This window comes from Eriocheir sinensis, unplaced genomic scaffold, assembly GCF_024679095.1.
Source record: "Eriocheir sinensis breed Jianghai 21 unplaced genomic scaffold, ASM2467909v1 Scaffold1022, whole genome shotgun sequence".
NCBI lineage: Eukaryota > Metazoa > Arthropoda > Malacostraca > Decapoda > Varunidae > Eriocheir > Eriocheir sinensis.
This window is the reverse complement of record NW_026110322.1, coordinates 72,501-75,000: the sequence shown is the minus strand read 5'-3', so window position 1 is coordinate 75,000 and position 2,500 is coordinate 72,501. Positions and strand designations below refer to the sequence as shown.

At 45.6% G+C, this 2,500-nt stretch overlaps 1 protein-coding gene across 1 annotated transcript in view; it reads right to left on the bottom strand.

Moving 5' to 3' along the window:
- LOC126988963 (chaoptin-like) overlaps positions 1–2,500 on the bottom strand; it is a gene marked incomplete at its 3' end in the record, with an annotated part of 98,161 nt that overhangs the window by 59,197 nt on the left and 36,464 nt on the right. The window contains 1 exon segment of the mRNA XM_050847396.1: positions 267–513. Within this exon segment, the coding sequence (XP_050703353.1) occupies positions 267–513 (247 nt within the window).

Genomic DNA, 2,500 nt, shown 5'->3' with positions numbered 1-2,500 from the left:
TGTCTTGATTTACTCAGTTTACAATTGCTTACCTTACCAACAACACCTTAATTAGCATCCCAACTCACCTGGTATCCTCGCGAAGTTTGAATTGGGTTGGACTGGGTTAGGTTGGGTTGGGTTGGGATGAGGTAGGCCTGGGTTAGTTTGGCTTAAGTTAGCTTGTCTTGGGTTGCTTAAGTTAGGTTAGGTTCATCTTGTCTTGATTTACTTAGTTTACAATTGCTTACCTTACCAACAACACGTTAATTAGCATCCCAACTCACCTGGGATCCTCGCAAAAGGGACCCCGACGCAGGTGAGCTCGGTGATGCGGTCGGGTGCGGGCGGGGAGGTGTAGGCGTAGGCGGCGGTGGGCGCGTCCCCGGAGTAGCTACACGTGCACAGGTGGTTGAAGGTGCAGGGCCCGATCTGGGGGGAGCCGCACGCCCCCAGCACCACCCACGCCGCCGCCCACAGCCACGCCAGCAGCTGTGGGGCGGCAGCGACGGGGGCACTCACACCCCACGCCATCTGTCGGGGGGAAGAGGAAACGCCGAGGTGAGATGTCATTTAGGGAGAGGAATGAGAGAAAGGGAGGGAGGAAAGGAGAGAATGAAGGAAGGGAGGGAGGAAAGGAGAGAGTGAAGGAAGGAAGGGAGGAGGAGGAGGAGGAAGACTGTGGTTAGGTGTTTTATAGAGAGGGAAGGGGAGAGCAAGGAAGGAAGGGGAGAAGAGAGGAAAGGAGGGAGGAGAAGAGGAAGGGAGGATATAGAAATCGGTTGAAGGAAGGGAGAGGGAAAGTGAGGAAAGGATAGAAGGAAGGAATGTAAGGAGGGGAAGAGGAAAGGAGAGAGAGTGAAGGAAAGAAGGGAGGAAAAAAGAGAGGAAGATAAAGAAGAGAAAAAGGGGGAAAGGAAGGGAGGAGAAAATTGAGGAAGGGAAAGAAGAAAGGAATGTAAGAGGGGAAGGGGATAGAAGAATGGAATGTGAGGAAGGGAAAAGGAAAGGAGAGAATGAAGGAAGGGAGAAGAGAAAAGGGAGGCAAGAGAAAAGTGAAAGTAAGGGTGAGGATAAGAGTAGGAAGAGGAAAGGAAAAAGTGAGAATTGGGAAGGGAGAGAAAAAGAGAAAATGAGGAAGGGAGGGAAAACAGGAAAAAGCGAGGAAAGAAGGAAAGGAAGAGAAAAGGAGAAAGTGAGAATTGGGAAGGGAGAGAAAAAGAGAAAATGAGGAAGGGAGAGAAAATAGGAGAAAGTGAGGAAAGAAGGAAAGGAAGAGAAAAGGTGAAAGCGAGAATTGGGAAGGGAGAGAAAAAAGAGAAAATGAGGAAGGGATGGAAAACAGGAAAAAGCGAGGAAAGAAGGAAAGGAAGAGAAAAGGAGAAAGCGAGAATTAGGAAGAGGAGAGAAAAAGATAAACTGAGGAATCTAGAGAAAACAAAGGGATAAGGTGAGGAAGAAGGGAGAGGAAAGAAAAAAATAAGAATATATAAGGAAGGAAGGGAAGAGGAGAGGAGAGCAAAATTTATGAGAAAGAAGGTACGAGGTAAAGAACTGTGATGAGGAGGGAGGGAGGGAGGGAAATAAGGAGGTAGAAAGACTGAACAGAAGAATGATGATAAAGGAAGGAAGAGGTAATGAAAGAGGGGGCAGGGTGGAAGAGATGATAAATGAGGAGGGATAGAGAAAAAAGTGAAAAAAAGAGGAAGAGAAGAGAAGGAAAGGCTGTAGTGAAGAGAATAAGAGGAATAGAGAGAAAGGAGAAGGAAGGGAAGAAGTTATATGGAACGAAAGAGGGAGAAGGAGAAAAGAGATAAAGAGGAGATAGATGGAAGAGATGGGAAAGGAATAACAAATGAAAGAAAAGGAAAAGGAAAAGAGAAAGAAGAAATAGAGAGAAAGGAGAAGGAAGGGATCAAGTTATATGGAACGAAAGAGGGAGAAGGAGGAAAGAGATAATGAAAGAGGAGAAAGATGAAAGAGATGGGAAAGGAATAACATATGAAAGAAAAGGAATAGGAGGAGAAGAAAAGAATGTAAAGAGGAGGAGGATAAACAGAGGAAGAGGAGGAAGAGGAATGCAAAGAATATATATGGAGGAGGGAGAGAAGGAGGAAAAAGAGGGAAGGAAAGGAGAGAAGGGAGAGAGAAAAAATACAAAAAAGCAGAGGAAAGAATGGGAAGGAAAAACAACCAGATAAGGAGGAAGGAGAAGGGAGAGAAAAAACGAAGGAATGGAGAGAAGGAAAACTAGATGTGTGAAGGAGGGAAGAGAAAAATAGAGGAAAAAGATGATAAAAAGGATATAAGAAGAAAAAACGAAGGAGGGATGAAAGGAAGGGAGGGAAAGGGAAGATCTGTGATAAGGAAAGAATGGAGGAAAAGGAGGAAGAGGAGGAGGAAAAAAAGAGAAGGTTTATTGGAGCGAAGGAGGAAGAGGAGGAGGAAGACGATGAAGAGGAAAGAAACTATGATGGAGATGGAGGAAGAAAGAGCTTGTGGAGGAGGAGGAGGAGGAGGA